Source organism: Humulus lupulus, chromosome 6 (genome assembly GCF_963169125.1).
Source record: "Humulus lupulus chromosome 6, drHumLupu1.1, whole genome shotgun sequence".
NCBI classification, from domain to species: Eukaryota; Viridiplantae; Streptophyta; class Magnoliopsida; order Rosales; family Cannabaceae; genus Humulus; species Humulus lupulus.
The window spans coordinates 223,909,374-223,927,706 of NC_084798.1; the positions used below are offsets into that span (position 1 = coordinate 223,909,374).

Here is an 18,333-nt window from a genome sequence, read left to right on the forward strand (position 1 = left end):
ATGAGTTTTATACCTGATTCTCTTCCTGGTAAGCATGTCAGTTATGGCGGCCAAAAAAGAAAGCGTACAAAAGAGCAAGTTGGTTGGCGGAAAAAAAGTATATTTTTTGAGCTCCCATATTGGGCCAACATAATGTTGCGACACAATCTAGATGTTATGCATGTTGAGAAAAATGTGTGTGACAGTTTAGTAGGCACAATAGTTGGGCTGGAGAATAAGACCAAAGACACAGTTAGTGCCAGAGTAGACTTGGAGAAGATGAAGATGAGACCAGAGTTACAGCTGAGGAAGTTGAATGGTCGGATACAAAATCATGCGGCCAAATTCACTTTCACTGTTGAAGATCGCCAAAAGTTTTGTCGATTTCTTAAATCAGTGAAGTTTCCAGATGGTTTTGGATCTAACCTAAGGAAAAATGTGATTGACAATGACAATAAGATAACTGGTTTGAAATCGCATGATTGTCACATCATTATGCAACGCCTTTTGCCAGTTGGTGTGCATGCATTCCTAGAGAAATCAATGAGTACAACTATTATTGAGTTATGCACTTTCTTCAAGCTCATTTGTGCGAGAACTCTAAAAGTCTCAGATTTAGAAAAAGTCCAAACTTCAATTGTTGAGATTGTTTGCAAGTTAGAGAATATTTTCCCACCTGCTTTTTTCGATATCATGGTCCATCTACTAATACATTTACCGGAAGAAGCAATACTTGGAGGACCGGTTCACATGAGGTGGATGTATCCTTTTGAAAGGTATATGAAAAAATTGAAGAATTATGTCCGTAACAAAGCACGTCCAGAGGGCTCAATAGCATAAGGATATGTGGTTGATGAGGCATTAACATTTTGCTCCATGTACTTGAAAGGTGTTGAGACAAAGTTCAATCGTCCAGACCGAAATGTAGATGTTGGTCCATCACTTAAAAAGATGTCGGTCTTTCGATCTCAGGGTCGTCCAATTGGTAAGAAATCATTGACAATTTTGGAAGATGAAGTGAAGAAAATAGCAGATTGGTATATTCTAAACAACTGCAATGAGATCTTGCCATATCTTCGGTAAGTAATTAAAGTAGTTCATCATTTCATTGCATGTTTATTATAACTCTTATTAGTAGCTCTTAAATTAGTTGTTTTTGTTTTTTGCAGAGAGCATAGGGAAATTTTACAGACTAGAGGTGTTGAAAACCTAGACCAATTACATAGAGAGGAATTTTCTAATTGGTTTTATAATAAGATTTATCATCTTCGACAAACAGGATCCTTGGAAGTAGATGAAGAATTAATCTCTTTAGCAAACGGTTCTTCAACTCGTGTTGCGTCTTACCCTGGGTGTGTTGTAAATGGAGTAAGATTTTTGTGTTATGACAGGGACAAGAATCGCAAAACTCAAAATAGTGGAGTCTCTGTAGCGGGTGTCGAAAATAGTACTTATTACGGCCAGTTGGAAGAAGTTTTAGTGATGTCTTATCTTTCTGGTTGTTCTGTTGTATTATTTAAGTGCAAATGGTTTGACACTAATCGGTCTTCAGGATTAAAGTTTGAGCAAAACATAACGAGTATCAAAACCAGTTCGGAGGCCTTCAAAGATGATAAATTTATCTTAGCAACTCAGGCTAACCAAGTTTTCTACATTGAAGACCTTAAAAATAAATCTCATTGGAAAGTCGTCCAAGAAGTGCATCACAGAAATGTGTGGGACATCCCACTAGTTGAAGAACAAGCGGAGGATGTAGAAGTAGATGTTATGCACGACACTAGTTCCTCTAATTTCCAATTATTCGTTGATCTTGGACCGTTGCCACAAATCAGCTTTGAACGTACGGGGGCTCCATTACAATTTGTTGAGATAGATAATGTTGCAATTGAGGAGGAGAGGGAGGAGGAAATGGAAGAAGAAGAGGAGGAGGAGGAAGAGGAAGTGGAGGAGGAGGAGGAGGAGGTTGAATATGAAGATGATGAAGAGGAAGATGAACACATAGAAACCGATGATGATAGTGAAGATTATTATAGTGATAATTAAGTGGTAATTTTATAATATGTTGAAGTAATTATTTTTAACAATAAATAATTTTATATTGTCATTTTTAACTGATAAATGTAATTTTAATATCGATTAATTTGACAGATATGGCTGATGTTATTGCTCAATCTCACGGGGGTGATGGTGGAGGATGCGATCCTCCACGTGGACCGGCAGATATCCCAGCTGATTGTGAACGAGGTAATATTTTACACATTGATATACTCCTTAAAATTTAACAATTAATCCATATTAATTTTAAAATATTGAATTTGCATACAATAGCGCCTCCAAGTAAACGTGGACGCCATAAGGGATTGAACACGCGGGAAAAGAGGGAACAGTTGGGGCGTCCTCTCCCTCTCGAGTGGGATGTGCGGGGGAGAACATATAAAGAGATCGGAGAGTACAGCTCAAATTTCTCAAGAGAGCTCGGATTACTTGTTCGACAGTACACAGATCCGGACTGTCCTCAATGGTCAAAAGTACCAAATGCCTCGAAAGAAAGAATACTTGCACATTTGGAAGTAAGTAGTTTATGTATTTTTATGTTAATTCTCATTTTATGTTATATATGATATTTACTAAGAAATGTTTGTAAATTAGGATGATTTGTTTGATATTGGGCGTACTAGATATGGAGAAGGGCATATGCCTGGGATCTTGAGAGGCATTGATACTTCGTGTGCTAAAAAGTATTCTGACTGGAAGTACGATATTAAAGAGCACTTAACGATTAATGGGCCACAAAATCATTATGGTGGTTGCACGGATACGCAGTGGCAAAAAGCAATTGATTTTTTCCGTCGCCCAGAAATTACGGTATTAATTTCTTGCTAAACTTAACTATCTTAATTAAATATATTACTAACGATAACTTTTTGCAGAAACGTTCTGTGGTCAACAAGGAAAATAGAAAGAAATTGAAAGAGCTTAGCTATGGAGGTTCTCAGTCAATCCCAGCCTTACGCTATAAAAAGGTTAGTTAATTAATTATTTTTTAGTTTATTTTTCTTATTTACGTTTAATTATTAATTTTATAAAAATATATGTACGTGACAGCGCAATTTAGAGACTGGGCAACTTGAGTCCATCCCGGATAGCTGGATGGATACTCACCATAAATCAGGCACAGGGTGGGTGACAGAGACAGCAAAAAATACTTGGGTACGTTAAGTTTTTTTAAACATTTTTCAAATTTTTAATTGTTTCAAAATTTTAATTACATTATACATTGTATCACAGGAGGAATTGCGTGCATACCGCGACACACAGCAGACACAGGCAATTGATACTGAGAGTTCCACACCAGTTTCGAGTGCGCCTGAAGATGAAGACATATCTTTGGTACAAAATGTCTTCGGAAAACGACGGGGCCACCAGAAAGGATATGGACGTATCCTTAACATAAGGGACCGAACTCCATTTGATTTTCGTCCTTCACAAACTAGAGATGAAGAGTTTTCTGAGATGAGAGAGCGTCTTCGACAGTTAGAGGAGCATGTCCGGACTCATTGTATCACCCCGGGATCTCAATCTGCCCCACCACCACCACCCGATGATCCTGATGTTGGAGCACCGACTCAGTAGGACTTATGTATGAATTTTATTACAATTGACTATTACATTATCATGTTTAAGACAAGTCTTTATTTTAATTCAACGAATACACTCTTATGTTTTTTTTTATATCTTTAATATAAGTGTTTTAATTTTATTCTATTTTCTTATATTTAATTCAAAATAAATAAATAAATAAGGGAATAACAAATATAAAAAAAAATTGGGGACAAGTCTGTACCGAGGACATTGTCCTCGGTATATACCACCAAGATGTCGGTATATACCAGTACGATGAGAAATTGAGGTTTGTTGTACCGAGGACATTTGTCACTTTCTACCGAGGACATTATCCTCGGTAAAACGTATACCGAGAACATTTTGAATGTCGTCGGTTGACGTTTTGTTTTACCGACGCGGCTGTACCGACAACTTTATACCGACGACATTGTCTCGGTATAAGATATACCGAGGACATTTCGGCTTATACCGAGGACATTTGTTCTCGGTATAGGCCCTGATTTTTGTAGTGACTATACCGACAACATGTCCTCGGTATAGACATTTCATATGCGCGGGACATTTTCGCGGTTTTAAATAGGTTTAGTTGCTATACCGAGAACCTATACCGAGAACATGTTCTCGGTAGAGGGTTTATAAATATACCCCACAGCCGCGAAGCCCCTTCTCCTTCCTCTCTAGTTTCTCTCGGTTTTCTCCGAGCCGTCCGCCTCCCTCCGCCATTTTCCTCCCAAAAAGCTCGGTTTTAAGCCTCAAAATTGCCAAGGGTGAAGGGATTTCTGTGTATTTGTTGAAGGTATGGTTTATTTATTCATTTTTTTTATATATATATTTATGCAATTGTATAATGATATTTTGTAGTTTTTGTTTGAAGGTTGGGTATTCGGTTTTTGTTGGACTAAAGAGATTGCTAGCAAGATATTGAAGGCATTGGTAAGTTTTTTTTAATTTTTTTAATTTTTTTTCAATTTTTGAATAATTTATGTTTTTTTATATAAATAATATAATATTAATTTTAATAAAAATCTGAAATTATTATATTAGATAGAATGTATTTATTTTTAGGTTTTCAAAATAAGTATTAGTAAAAATGATATTAGGAATTAGAAAATTGTTATATGAGTAATTAGTATTTTTTTTTAAATAAATTCTATGTTGTTTTGGTGAATTTTATGTGTATTAAACATATTAGTAAATATATTAAATATTTGAGTGTTAATTTGAAAATTTTGGTGGTAATGTTAGTATGTTGTTGTTGTCAATTTTAATTTTTTTTGGTGATGTTAGTAGTAAAAATTCAAATTTTATGAATATTGATGATTAATTTGTTGTTGTTAATTTTTAGTAGAATTTTAATATTTTGGTTAGAAAATTGAATAATTAATAAAATTTAGACTAATAATTATAAATTATATAGTCGTTTAAAATGTATTTGTAATGTTCTCTGCATGATCTGGGTCTGGATATTTTTTATGTCTTATTTGCAGGATTTTAAATTTTGGAATAGATGAAAATATAGTCGTTATGCTGCCGAATTTTTTATAGAATTGTAAAATTTAGAGATATTGTGAATATTAGTAGAAGTACTCAATAAAATTTCTAATTTAATAAATAGTGAATTGATAAGTAAAATAATATATTTTAAAATTAAGATTAAAAAAAATTAACATTAACATTATGCAACTAAATTTTAATAAAAATAAACATTAATTAAATAATTTAAGTAATAATTAAATCCTAAAGTAAATAAATAAATTTTAAACAAATCTTAGAAATTTTGTTTAAATTAATAAAACTATTCAATAAAGCATAAGTAAAATATGTAATTTAATAAATACTAAATTAATATGTAAAAAAATAATATTTGTTAGTTCTGATTAAATAAAATTAACAAATATATTATTAGAAAACCATTATTAAAATTAAAAAAATTAAATTTAATATTTGTTAGTTTTAATCATTATTAAAATTAAAATTAAAAAATATGTTTTTAATAATATTTGTTAGTTGTTTTTAATTTTTCTGTATTTTTTTTAATTTTTTTTCAATTTTTGAGTAATTTATGTTTTTTTTATATAAATAATATATTTTAAAATTAAGATTAAAAAAAATTAACATTAACATTATGCAACTAAATTTTAATAAAAATAAACATTAATTAAATATTAAACTATGGCACCACACTCTAGTGTTGTTTCTTCTTCTTATTCTCTTCTCTCAATATTTCTCATTTTCACTTTGCTTATATCATCACCACTCGAAGCCTCTGAAAAAAAGGCAAGCCTATATTTACATATATATATATAGTCTTTTTTGTCTTCATTTATATGAAGTTTATGTTAAAATGTATTCATTCATGCATATAATAATACAGTCTTTTATTTTGTGTGTTGATTCACATGAAATTTAATTATGCTATAATCAATGTATTCATGCAGCCATATATTGTGTACATGGGAGCACATTCCCATGGTGTGCACCCTTCCTCAGATGATCTTGAAAGGGCCACAAATTCTCATTACACCCTTCTTGGATCTTACTTGGGAAGGTACATACGTTAACAATGCCTATACTTTGTTATGATTTTGTTTTCTCAAATATATGTTAGAATGTGGAAAGTGGTTTAGAAGTATAATATAGTGTATGGTAAAAAGTATGGATTTCATCTCAAAATCAATTGGTGATTTTCTCTAACATCTTCCCTTAAGATGGTGGTTATTTTTGCTCAACAATCTTGGACGGCTCGATCGCAAGTGGCTCGTTGGCTCTCTTTGACTCACTATCCCTGAATCACAAAGGGCTCTTTTGGAGAGGTTTTTAGATTTGGATCGGATAGATTCTCGTTAGAGTTTTCTTTTGGCTTTAGAAGTATAATATGGTGCATGGTAAGAAGTATGTGATTCCATCTCAAAACCAATTGGTGAGTAACTCATACTCTTATAAATTATTGAAAATACCCACACACTTTCCACGTGGGATATTTTATCTAACAATATATACATACTCTTGTTTGTAATTTTCTTGTTGTGTAGTGAGGAAAAGGCAAAGGATGCCATCTTTTACTCGTATATGATAATTATGCAAAGACACAATCCATACACACACACAAATGAGAGATAGCAAAAAGATGAAGAGAGAAAAGGGAGGCTAGAATGTATTGCAAAAATAGAGAGAATGTATTCTAGGTTACAAAACTAATAAGCCAAGCCTTTTATATAAGGCAAAAGATATAAAATAACAATAATTAAGAAAAGACTAAAATGCCCTCAAATAATAACTCTAACACCCCCCCTCAAACTCACGATGCAGCAACAATAAGCATCGAGAGTTTGCCAACTAGAAATTGAAAACGAGAAATAGAATGAGACTTAGTAAAGAAGTCAGCAATCTGTAAAGAAGAAGGAACAAAAGGCAAAGTGATAGTGCCAAGCTTCAGGTGGTGACGAGTGAAGTGACAATCAATCTCAATGTGCTTGGTGCGTTCATGAAAAACTGAGTTGTGAGCAATCTGGATGGCACTCTGATTGTCACAATACATAGGAGTGGGTTGAGAATGACATACACCCATATCTACAAGCAGCCATCTTAACCAAACAATTTCTTTGGTAGTAGATGACATAGCGCGGTACTCTGCTTCAGTGGAAGATTGGGAGACAACAGTTTGTTTCTTACTTTTCCAAGAAATAAGAGAATCACCCAAAAAGATACAGAAACCAGTAACAGACTTCCGATCCGTGGGATCACGACCATGATCAGCATCAGAGTATGCACGCAGCTCCAAGGAAGAAGTGGAGGGAAACAAAAGGCTTTGAAAGATAGTACCCCGAAGATACCTCAAAATGCGAAGAACAGCTGCCCAGTGAACAGTAGTAGGAGAGGCAACAAATTGACTAACAATGTGAACAGCATATGCAATGTCGGGGCGAGTGATAGTGAGATAAACCAAACTGCCAACAATAGTGCGATACAAAGTAGGATCATGCAAGGGAGTGCCATCAGAAGGAGAATACTGAACATTGAGCTCAAAAGGAGTGGCAACTACTTTTGTATCTGTAAGACGAGCACGGTCAATAATGTCAGAAGTGTATTTTGACTGAGAAAGAAGATAGCCTTTTGGGGAGAAGGCAACTTCAATACCCAGAAAATACCGAAGAGGCCCCAAATCCTTCATCTCAAACTGAGAAGCTAATTGAGACTTTAACACTGCAATTCCATCTAAATCATCACCAGTAATGATCATATCATCAACATATAAGGAAAGGAGAATACGACCTGCATTGGTACACTTAACAAATAGTGCTGAGTCATGATTACTTGAGAGAAACCCAAGAGAAGTAACAACATTGGAGAACTTCTCAAACCATGCTCGAGGAGCCTGTTTGAGACCATACAGAGCTTTCTTAAGCTTACAAACTTCTCCATGATTGTGAGGGACCCCAGGAGGAGGAACCATGTAGACCTCTTCATGTAAATCGCCATTCAAGAAAGCATTCTTAACATCCAACTGAGATATATTCCACTGACGAGCAGATGCAACTGCTATAAGAGCACGGACAGTAGTCATTTTTGCAACAGGAGCAAAAGTTTCCTCAAAATCCATACCATACTGTTGAGAAAATCCCTTAGCTACCAATCTAGCTTTGTAGCGTTCAACAGACCCATCAGACTTGGTCTTGATTTTATAGACCCAACGAGAACCAATTGTATGTTTACCAGGAGGTAAAGATACCAAATCCCAAGTATCTGTCTTGTGCAAAGCTGAAAGTTCCTCATTCATAGCATGCTGCCAAAGAGGGTCAGTAACTGCTTCTTTATAGGATAAAGGCTCAGAGAGACAATGAATAGACGCTAAAAACGAAGTGAAAGGGATAGAATAAGACGAATAAACAAAATGTGGTAGTTTAGTAGACTTACGAGTGCGTTGAGGATAGCGAGGAGGATCTACAGTATCAGAAGGATCTAGAACAGCTGTAGGCGGAGGTGTTTCAGAAATGTCAGCCTGCGAAATACCAGTATCAATAGCTCGAGACCTGCGAGAGTAATGACGTGGAAAGGGGACTATAGGACCAGGAGAAGATTCAGACTCTACAATTTGAGGAACTTGAGGAGAAGAGGTACTTGTATGCTCACAAAAAGGATCAATATGAATAAGATCTGATTTGGTCAAGTTGTGAGTAGTGCCAGGAATAGAAAAGAAGGGTATATGCTCAAGAAAAACAACATGGCGAGATACATATAATTTTTGAGAAGTTGGATCAAAACAACGATATCCTTTTTGGCCATCACCATAACCAAGGAACACACAAAGTGCAGAGCGTGATGACAGTTTTGTACGCTCTACACTAGGACGAAGAACAAAGCAAGTAGAACCAAAGACTCTCAAAGAAGAATAATCAGGAATATGTCCATATAGTTTTTCAAAAGGGGACAAACCTGAAGTGATTGAAGATGGAATCTTATTAATAAGGTTGACTGCAGTGAGAACTGCTTCTCCCCAAAACTGACTAGGCACAGATGAGGACAACAAAAGAGAACGAGCAGTTTCAATAATGTGTCTATGCTTTCTTTCAGCAACACCATTTTGTTCAGGGGTATCTGTACAAGAAGTTTGATACACAGTTCCATCTAAAGCAAGCAAATTACAAAATTTATTTGAAGTATATTCACCACCTTGATCACATCTAAAACATTTAATAACAGAAGCATGTTGAGTTTTTACATAAGCTCGAAAACGATCATAAATATCATAGAAATCAGAACGACATTTCATTAGAAAAACCCAACAAAATCGAGTGTGATCATCAACAAAAGAGACATAATATCTAGACCCTCCTTTTGTAGCAATAGGAGAGGGTCCCCACACATCAGAATGAACTAAGTCAAAAGGTGCAACAGAACATGAAGTACTTTTACTGAAAGGTAAAGCAGAAAATTTTGCAAGTTTACAACCACTACAATCAGAAATATCATGAACTTGCAAATCTCCTAAGGTTCCTGTAGAAGCTAAGAATCTTAAACGGGAAGCTGAAACATGACCAAGGCGAGAGTGCCATAAATAAAAACTAGACGATGATGGAGACAATCGAAAGGAAGACAGATCAACACTAGGAGCTGCAAATACTGGTAATTTCAGCTCATCCAAAACATATAAACCCCCCCGCCTACGGCCGGTCCCAATCAGCTTCTGAGACTGCGGATCCTGCACATGACAAGAAGTAGAAGAAAAAGACACTGAGTAACCAGAATCACACAATTGACCAACAGATACAAGGTTTAGTGAAAGCTTAGGAATATGGTAAACATTAGGAAGCGATAAATGATGACTGACAACAGAACCAACACCTGCTAATGGCATAGGAGTACCATCAGCAGTCATGACAGGCACAGATGATGCAGGACACAAGGAAACAAAAGATTTCGAATGTGGAGACATATGGTGCGAGGCTCCAGAATCTAAAATCCATGTAGAGGATGTCATACCTGAAGAGCTAGTAAGGGGCTGACCTACCGAAGAAGAGGCGGACATGGCATGTGGCTGCATGGTAAGAAACTTCTGAAACTGTTATGAGAGGGCAGCAAGAACAGGATTGGAAGATGAGGCCCCAAAATCATACGAGTCAGATGGAGGTACAGTAGCAGCGGCATTAAATTGCGGAGGACGGTATGGTCGAGGTTGTGAGTGGTTGCCAAACTGTGGTTGGCTACCATAATGAGGCGGTTGATTACCGAATTGAGGAGGTCTGAGTTGATGTCTTTGTTGCTGAGGTGCACGATTTACTAATTTAGGACACTGAGCCTTCCAGTGACCTTTTTGTTTGCAAAAGCTGCATTCATCAACTCCAACCTTTGTGTGAGGTTTATTCTCATGGTGAGTAAAGTGTCGAGGAGGAACTACCAAAACAGAGGGACTGGGTGCTGGGAGGATGCCTTTTCCTGCTTGAGACTTAAGACGAATTTCATCTGCCAATAGTTCACTAACTACTGAATCAACCGAAGGAAGTGGAGAACGATGCAAAATAGAGCCACGGAGTCCCTCAAAGTCATCACGAAGTGCCATCAAAAACTGAACCAATCGTTGTTCCTCCCTACGAGCAATATATGGTGCAAAAGCTCGTAATTCTGCAGATTCAGTAAGGGCCAATTGATCCCATAGATCTGTCATAACTGAATAGAACTCTTGAATACTCATATCTTTCTGTTCAAGAGCTCTAATATCTGATTCTAATTGATATTGCTTTGCAAAGTTAGACTGAGTATACAGCCTTGCAAGATGGTCCCAAACTTCCTTCGCTGTTTCATACTTGGCTAGTTGGGTACCTATGGAGTGTTCTACAGAGTTGTTTATCCAAGTAATAATTTTTGAATTATCCACTTCCCAATTTTCTAGCAAAGTTGCATAATCCGCTTTGTCATTTGTTGGTTTAACCAAAGTTCCAGAAACATAACCCCACATCTTTTTCCCTTTCAAATTTTTTTTCATCACATAGTTCCAATAAGAATAATTCTTTCCATCTAACCTCACACTAATGGATTGAAGGGAATCATCTCTATTACTTGCCATTTCAGAAACAAATTTCCAAATGCTATCTCAGACAAAAGTTCCCAAATTCTGCAATCTGACAAAACCCTAAAATTTCAGAATGAACACGAAAATCACATACCGAGTTACTGCAAAGATGCTTCGACCCAATTTGCTGCAATACGAAGGAGACCCAAGCCAAAAAAAATTCAATTCCATAAACCCTTCTCTGATACCATGATAATTATGCAAAGACACAATCCATACACACACACAAATGAGAGATAGCAAAAAGATGAAGAGAGAAAAGGGAGGCTAGAATGTATTGCAAAAATAGAGAGAATGTATTCTAGGTTACAAAACTAATAAGCCAAGCCTTTTATATAAGGCAAAAGATATAAAATAACAATAATTAAGAAAAGACTAAAATGCCCTCAAATAATAACTCTAACAGTATAATAGACATATTAATGGCTTTGCTGCAATTCTTGATGAAGTAGAAGCTGCAGAAATTCGTAGTAAGCATTTTATTTTTGTTGTTATTATGTTAACTAATTTTTAAGAATTGATTTAACTATATGCAATGTTGATTATTACAGAGCATCCAAATGTGATATCGGTTTTCCTAAGCAAAGAAGGGAAACCAGCCACAACTCGTTCATGGAAGTTTCTTGGATTGGAAAGATATAACGAAGTCGTTCCTTCTAAATCTATTTGGAACAAGGCACACTTTGGTGAAGATGTAATTATTGGAAACTTGGACACTGGTACTTTCTCTCTCTCTCTAAATATATATATAGGCAATAAATTTAATCCCATTTTAGTAAAAAAAAAATGGAATGCCTATATTAATGTACTTTAGAGGCTTGGTTTGAAGTGTTTATTCTTTCAATGATTAACAAAATCAGCTCCATAAATATATATATATTCTTTTTTTTTTTAATTTTTGAATTTTTTTCCTTTTCTTTATTTTCTAGATAATTAATTTTAAATGTGGTGAGAGTTGGTTGGTATAGGTGTTTGGCCTGAATCAAAAAGCTTTAGCGAGTACGAAGGAATTGGACCTATCCCATCAAGGTGGCGTGGAAGTTGTCAACAAACCATTGGAGATAAAATTCATTGCAATAGGTTGATGCTCTTATTTCTACTTTTTATTTTTTTTCTTTTTCATATACATATTTCTATGAATTGTATTTCATATACATATACATATATATATATGTATATGATTTGTTTTGGGATTAAGGGTAGAAAAACATTGACATAAAACCAATAATTATTAGTTATATAGTCCAGCATACTTAAGGGATGCATTTGGGTTAAAGTAGTCTAAATCTTTAATTTTTTTAATCAAAATAACATATGATTTCACAACTACGTTATGCATAAATTTATTTATTTTGTCAGGCAGGCATGAAAGTTTTGATAGCTTAATACATACATATATAAACACATATATATATATACATATTCTATAGATTATTTTACTTGCTCTCCAATTTCCACCATAGGAAGCTAATAGGAGCAAAGTACTTTAGCAAAGGCATTCTGACACAACTAAAGATGTCCAACGCCTCTATACCTAAGGAAAACTTTTTCACTAGTCGAGACACAAATGGACATGGGACTCATACTCTTTCCACATCTGGGGGTAGCTTTGTCCCCAGAGCAAATATTTTGGGATTTGGAAATGGTACCGCTAAGGGTGGTTCTCCAAAAGCTCGTGTGGCTACTTACAAAGTCTTATGGCCAGGGAGCAACGAGGCCGACATTCTGGCAGGATTCGAGCATGCCAGGGAGTTGTGGATGGTGCGGTTCTTATCTCACACTTTTGGGATCATGTAGTATTTGATACTGGTGCATCTCATTCTTGTATATCATTAATGTTTGCTAGCATGTTGGGTTTGAGTTGGGAAACTTTTAGTCCTACATTGCAGTTGAGTGTACCTGGGAGGGCATGGTGAAGTATCAACCATCTGCAAATTGGTTGTATTGTGTTTGAATGGCATAATTTATTAGGAAACCTGATGGTGTTACCTATAGGACAATTTGATGTGATTCTTGGCATGGATTGGTTGTCTAAGTACCAAGCCCTTGTTGATTGCTCACGCAAAAGGGTGACTCAACTCCAAGTGGAGATTTCATTGTATATCGATCCAACATAAATGCAGTAAGGCATAATCCTATCCTTAAGGCATGTTTAGGTGGGAAAAGAAACTTAGAGTGTTATGGGAGTCTGTTTGCAATTGAGGATGAGTCTAGGCCTCTAAACAAGTTTCCTTGGATATCAGTGGTTAGTGGCTTTCGAGATATGTTTCCTGAGGATTTGCCAGGACTACCACCTGATAGAGAGACCAAGTTTTGCATTGATTTGATTCCCAGGACTCCACCATTTTCTACTACCCCTTATCGCATGGCACCTGCAGAGTTGGATGAATTGAAGAAGCAATTGGATGAGCTAATGAATAAGGTGCATCAGGAACAGTACTTCCCCATGGGGAGCTCCAGTTTTGTTTGCCAAGAAATCTGATGGATCCTTGTGATTGTGCATCGATTATAAGAAATTAATTCTGATGACAATTAAGAACAAGTATCCATTGCCAATGATATATGAGTTGTTTGATCAGCTCAAATGTTCAAAGTGTTTTGCCAAGATTGACTTAAGCTCAGGCTATCATCAATTGAGGATTTAGGAAGAGGATATTCCTAAAACTAATTTCAAAACGCGTTATGGACACTTTGAGTTTTTGGTGATGCCATTTGGGTTAACGAATGCACCTTTAACATGGACCTTATGAATAGAATCTTTAGACCCTATTTGGATAAGTTTGTGGTTATTTTTATTGATGACCTTTTAGTGTATTCCAAGACACCTGAGGACCATACAGAACATTAAACAGTTGTGTTGCAAACTTTGAGGGACCATCAATTATATGCTAAGAAAGAAGAATGTGACTTTTGGAGGACTGAGGTCAAATTCTTAGGGCATGTAAAATATCAAGAGGACATTACTGTGAATTCATGCGAAGATAGATTCTATCTTACAGTGGGAAAAATCGAAGAACCTTACTTAGATTCGAAGTTTTCTTGGGTTAGTAGGTTACTATCGTCGCTTTGTGGAGAATTTTTCTCGAATTTCTATGCCTTTGAAAAAGCTAACAAGAAAGGATTTAAAGTTCGTGTGGGATGACAGTTGTGAAGAAGCTTTTAGAGAACTTAAGCCAAGATTGACTACGACGACTATTCGCTGTGCCTAATAGTGATGAACCGTTTGTGGTATTTACTGATGCTTCTGGTAGTATTGGTTTAGGTGGAGTTCTCATGCCAAATGGCAAGGTTGTTGCCTATCTTTCACGCCAATATAAGACACATGAGAAGAACTACCCCACACATGACTTGGAACTTGCAGCAGTGATTTTTGCCTTGAAAATGTGGAGATGCTACTTATATGGGGAAAATTTTGAATTATAATCTGATCATAAGAGTTTAAAGTATATCTTTACTTAAAAAGATTTGAATTTGAGGCAAAGAAGAAGGGTCGAGTAGAGGGCAAATTATGATTTCACTTTGAAATATCCTCATGGAAAAGCAAATGCGGTTTCTACACAGTGCTACTTCAACAAGTTAAGCAATGTCAGTGGCAAGATGAGAAATTGAGACTTATCTAGAATCGAATCCAAAACGGTGAGCAATTAGATGGATGGACAGTAAATGCTGAAGAATTCGTATACCATAAGGGAAGAATAGTCGTTGCAAATATCCCTGATCTTAGAGAGTCTGTTATGATTGAGGCCCATAGGTCTAAGGTTGTTGTACATCCTGGAAACACAAAGATGTACCAAGATTTGAAAAGACAATATTGTTGGGAAAGTATGAAGAGAGGTGTGGCTAACTTTGTAGCTAAGTGTATGGTTTGCCAACAGGTTAAATCTAAGCACCAGAGACCTTCAAGGTTGCTTCAACCTGTACCTATACCAGAATGGAAGTGGGATGAGATCACGATGGACTTTGGATGGGATTACCATTAACACCATTAAAGCATGACACTGTCCCGTTGGTTGTCGAACATTTGACCAAATCTGCTCATTTCATTCAAATTAGGAAGGATTGTAAGGTTTCTGAACTAACTCGACTTTATGTGGGTAATATACTTCGACTGCATGGGCTGCTTTCCAGCATTGTTTCTGAGAGAGATCCTCAATTTATATCAAGGTTTTTGAGAGCATTGCATGAAGCTTTAGGAAAAGTTTAACTTGAGCACCGCTCACCACCCTCAGACAGATGGACAATTTGAGAGGGCTATCCGAACTATGGAGGACATGCTTCGTTCTTGTATTTTGGATTTTGGATTTCGTTCAAAGTTGTCAGAAGAGTTATGCTGATCTCCTCTAATGAGAAGTTGAGTTTGAGGTTGGTGACTATGTCTTCTTGAAAGTTGCTCCCATGCTTGGTGTGACGAGATTTGGAGTGAAGGGTAAGCTAGTCCTGAGGTATATTGGACCTTTCGAGGTTATCGAGAGGGATGGGGAGGTCGCTTATCGATTAAACTTACCAGCGCGGTTGGGGCATGTTCAAATTGTGTTCCATTTGTCGATGCTGAGGAAGTATACTCTAGACCCATCGCACATCATTGAGTACGAGGCTATCCCTCTTTAAGAGGACGTGACATGTGAAGAACAACCTATCAGAATCCTAGCGAGATAGTTAAAGGTGATAAGGGATAGAGGAATTCTCGTAGTCAAGGTCTTATGGCAGAACCAAAGAGAAGACGAGGTTATTGGAGAGTCAGAGTCGGAAAATTTCGGGACAAAATTTGTTTAAGGAGGGAAGAATGTAATGACTGAGAAAAAAAAATATATAAATGGGTGGGACCCACTTAAGTGAAAAGAGTCTTTTTTTTCTTTTCTTTTCCTTTTCCTTTTCCTTCTTTTCTTTCTCTTTCCCCGATTGCCCTCTCTCTCTTCTTTTTCTCTTCTTTCTCTCTTCTCTCCACGACAACACACCACCACCACTAAGACCCAACCTCCGGAAACCACCATTTTCGGCATACGGCGGCTCATTGGATTCACCTTGCTCCGGCGACCTCAACCACCAAGCGGCACTGCCCAACTCGCCGTAAGTTGTTCGGAATAGTCAGTCAAAGTTTTGGTCCGTCAATTTTGACTGTGTTTTCCGGCCAAATCCGACCACCACCTGGCAAGTGGTTGGTACCTTTGGAACCAGCATGAAGAGAGGAACAAAACCCACTAATTCATTCCGGTCAACTCGCTGTTTTTCTCCGGCAAGATTTTGGGTATCTCCGCCCTTTGGAAGCGTTTTTCGGCGACACCGGAGGTCATTTGGGCGGAGGAGCTTTACTTTCGTGATGTACTCATCGAGAGGATGGTTTTGATATATGCCATGCATATATTCGTCGACGTTTCCAGTACCGCCACCAACCGCTATAGTGCACCGCTTGGGTGAGCTTCCGGAACTTGAAATTTTAAATATGGTCATATTATATGTCATTGGACACGATTTTGAATAAGGAATACTATGATGATAATCGTTTGTTCATTTGGTGCACGTAGGAAAAACGTGATATTAAAATCGGACTAAATCATTCTAAGATCATCGATAAGCTTAGGAGCGTTGCTTTGGGTTCGAATTAAATTCTAAAGAGGTAGGGACTCAACTAGACTATTGGACTTATTTTACTCTTATTAAATTGCATCCAACATATTCCAGTTTCGACATTTATAAAATGTTTGCAAAATTGAAAACTTAACATTACGTCGCCCTTGATATTGTCGCCCCTAAAACTGATTTTTGTTGTAGTGTGATTTACTTCTAGCCACAAACACTTTAGTAACAATATAAACATTTTTTTTTCATTTTAGGCTTGTGTATCTTAAGTTTTAACCGACACTACATACTTTAGAAGATACTTTTTAAACATTATGGTACAATTATTCCATATCAATCAATTTAATTGATTCAATTATAAACAATTTAGGTGAACAAAGAGTCTTGGAGCCATATCTCAAATTAAAGTGACAAGGAATCTAAATAATTACTTTAATTCTATTTAACGTTAATTGAGTCCTGTCAAAAAAATCAAAATGCTTCGCACATCATCACTTTATCGAAAACCCTACACTTATAAATATATGTGCTACAAAAATACAGCACACAAATTAAAATTTGTCCCTCTTTTATTTTTGTCAATAAAAAAATATCCTTCTTATATGTATATATATATTATTTAACTGACATTAATTAAACTTTCCTATAGTTAGAAAATAAAATTTAATGTCAGTTTAAAAAATATACTTATAATAAGATGAATAATAAATAAATAAAAAATATGGGTAACGATCCATATTAATTTTTCTTTATCACTTGATACACTAAAATTTAAGCTATATATGTTTTTTGTGTTTGGATTCTCATCATTTCAAATATATATCACATATCTTCAAAGTCACATTTTTGGCACATAGTATTTTCTGTAGTTTTTCTTGGTACTTTTCCCTAGGGCTAGTATTCCATGTCCCACTATCCAAAAGAAAGTACTGGATCAGTAAATATTAATTCCACAAAATTAAATTATTGATGTACTATAGTTATAATGGAAATACAGTGTCATATTCTGTCTATAAATGTAGTTAATTGTTTCACTACTACAAAACTGGGTTATTCTGACACTCAACCACGACAGTCAATTCTGTTGACTGTCGTAATTGTTTAGCGGGACTCTACGCCGACAGTTATAGTGTTTAACTGTCGGCGTAACTATCCCTACGCCGGCATAAGCAAGTACGATGTTAGTCGACTGTCGTCATTGCTCAATAGCGACAATTAAAAACTGTCGGGAAAACCCATTTTTATAGTAGTGCTTTGTCTATAAATTAATTAGCAAGAATTCATCACTTAAAAGCTTCAACATCTTAGAGTCATTGATGATTTGGGTGTATTATTGTTTAGTTTTTTTATCTTTTCAAATATTTACCAGCTAATATTATGCTGGAGTGATCCCTAGTAAAGTTTATAATTTAGCTAGTTCCGAGGTATAACCTTGTGAACTTTTTTTCTTCTTAGCTTCTTTAACATTTTGAGTTTTTCGTGATATGGCTTCTTTGGTGTTTAATTATTTTGGCAATGAGTTCTTGAAGGAGAATTTTATATTTTTATCAATCATGCTCTGTGGCTTCTTATTATTATTTATGATG

General features: G+C 35.9%; 2 protein-coding genes across 2 annotated transcripts; one reads left to right on the forward strand and one right to left on the reverse strand.

The window, feature by feature from the left end:
• The first annotated feature begins 2,784 nt into the window (after nucleotides 1–2,784).
• LOC133783579 (uncharacterized) lies at nucleotides 2,785–3,739 on the forward strand. Its single transcript, XM_062223234.1, has 4 exons — nucleotides 2,785–2,844; nucleotides 2,910–3,002; nucleotides 3,085–3,189; nucleotides 3,268–3,739. Exons 3-4 carry the CDS (start codon nucleotides 3,130–3,132, stop codon nucleotides 3,610–3,612), a joined length of 405 nt encoding a protein of 134 aa, XP_062079218.1. The 5' UTR covers nucleotides 2,785–2,844; nucleotides 2,910–3,002; nucleotides 3,085–3,129; the 3' UTR covers nucleotides 3,613–3,739.
• Nucleotides 3,740–10,165: 6,426 nt separating this feature from the next.
• Nucleotides 10,166–11,164, reverse strand: LOC133786260 (uncharacterized). The gene has a single exon (XM_062225458.1). The coding sequence runs from the start codon at nucleotides 11,162–11,164 to the stop codon at nucleotides 10,166–10,168; it is 999 nt and encodes a 332-aa protein (XP_062081442.1).
• Nucleotides 11,165–18,333: the final 7,169 nt, after the last annotated feature.